This window comes from Palaemon carinicauda, chromosome 7, assembly GCF_036898095.1.
Source record: "Palaemon carinicauda isolate YSFRI2023 chromosome 7, ASM3689809v2, whole genome shotgun sequence".
Lineage (NCBI taxonomy): Eukaryota > Metazoa > Arthropoda > Malacostraca > Decapoda > Palaemonidae > Palaemon > Palaemon carinicauda.
The window spans coordinates 59,324,523-59,326,019 of record NC_090731.1 but is presented as its reverse complement, the minus strand read 5'-3'; the positions used below and the strand labels follow the sequence as shown (position 1 = coordinate 59,326,019).

The 1,497-nt window shown below is 38.7% G+C and overlaps 1 protein-coding gene across 1 annotated transcript; it reads left to right on the top strand.

Annotated features, from left to right (window-relative positions):
- Positions 1-232: 232 nt before the first annotated feature.
- LOC137644310 (KRAB-A domain-containing protein 2-like) lies at positions 233-652 on the top strand. The gene has a single exon (XM_068377298.1). It carries the CDS (start codon positions 233-235, stop codon positions 650-652), a length of 420 nt encoding a protein of 139 aa, XP_068233399.1.
- The last annotated feature ends 845 nt before the right edge of the window (positions 653-1,497 follow it).

The following is a 1,497-nucleotide window of genomic DNA, read 5'->3' as shown; positions in this document are numbered from 1 at the left end:
TAAGCAGGTTTAGATTATAGTTTGAAACAATTTGGAGTGTAGATTTAGCTAAAACTAATATCATACTCTAAATATGTTCAAGTCCTACTGCCTTACCTTCAAAGAAAAGACAAAAAGAAACAAGACAAAGAGAGTTGTGGTTCGCCCGATACTTACTTAAGATTTAAATTATCGCTGCCAAGTCGATTTAATTGACATGCAGTCATCTTCATAAGCCCAACACAAGTGGATTATGGTGTACCAGTGCCACTTGACCAAGTTTGTCATCTTGCGCCCACTCACATCCAAGAGAGCAGCTGAGGTTGCTTTTCATCTTTTGGATATATTCTTACTGACTGGTGCTCCATGCATCCTACAATCAGACAATGGATCTGAGTTCACTGCCCAGGTGGTTCAAGAGCTGAAAGATCTCTGGGCGCAGTGGTACGGGAGAACTCAGAAATCAAAGACATCCTGGCTTCTTGGCTCTCTGACAACACCACCCGGGTGGTTCCTAGGCCTTTGTTTTGTTCAGAACCAGAAGAAGCCCTCATACCATTCAGGGATCAATAATACCCTATATATTGCCTTGCTTGGAGAGAATTTAAATTTTAGACTCACTGCCACTAACTTGCATCAAGAGGTAATTGACCGCTTAGAGATCAATTACTGATCCAAGTGACGAGCCAGTCGAGGCCTCTGAGCCAATCATCATCACCATTCAGCCACCTCATTACCTTGATGAGACACTATCTTCACCTAGCCACCCCATATTGCATGAAGACAACAAGAAGTTTCCAAGAACTGCAACATGGCCAGAAAGGCTCAAATGTACAAGCGCAACATATAGTATAACACAGTATGATGAACTTAAAGGCAGGGGAAATAGGGGAAAATGTCGCTGTACCAGTTCCACTTGTTGACAGGGGAAAAGGTATCCAAGAAATCTACTAGGAATCATGATTGAAGGATATGAAAATGACTTATACACTATACGGTTAAAGGCGGGGATACAAAAGACTAAATTCACAAGGATTGAATTCAACTTGTGCCCCGCAACAATTGTTAATGAAATCAACCAAGAACAGTAAGTATCTCTTCGTGAAGCACTCAAGAAAGGCTCCTCTGTCTAATTGTACATTTTATAAAAGAAGAAACAATATAGGGTTTTATGAAATATGTTGTTACAAAATTGTTGCTACTAAAATGCCCTAGAAATTACAATATGCCTGCAAATGTATACTATTAAACCTAAAATCCTGCCCCTGGCAAAAAAAAAAAATAAAATAAAATAAAATAAAATAAAAAAATTAGTAAATTGCTACTAAAATACCCTAAGCATATACAATATACTAGTAAATATTCACTATTGAACTAAACTATTATGAACCAGACATTTCGCGAAATCCCAGTCATTTTGTGCAATCCCTGAGTGAATCAGTGATTTTGCGCATTCCCTAGGTGAATCAGTCATTTCACGAAACGCCTGAAATAATTAGGCATCTCGCGAAACACCTG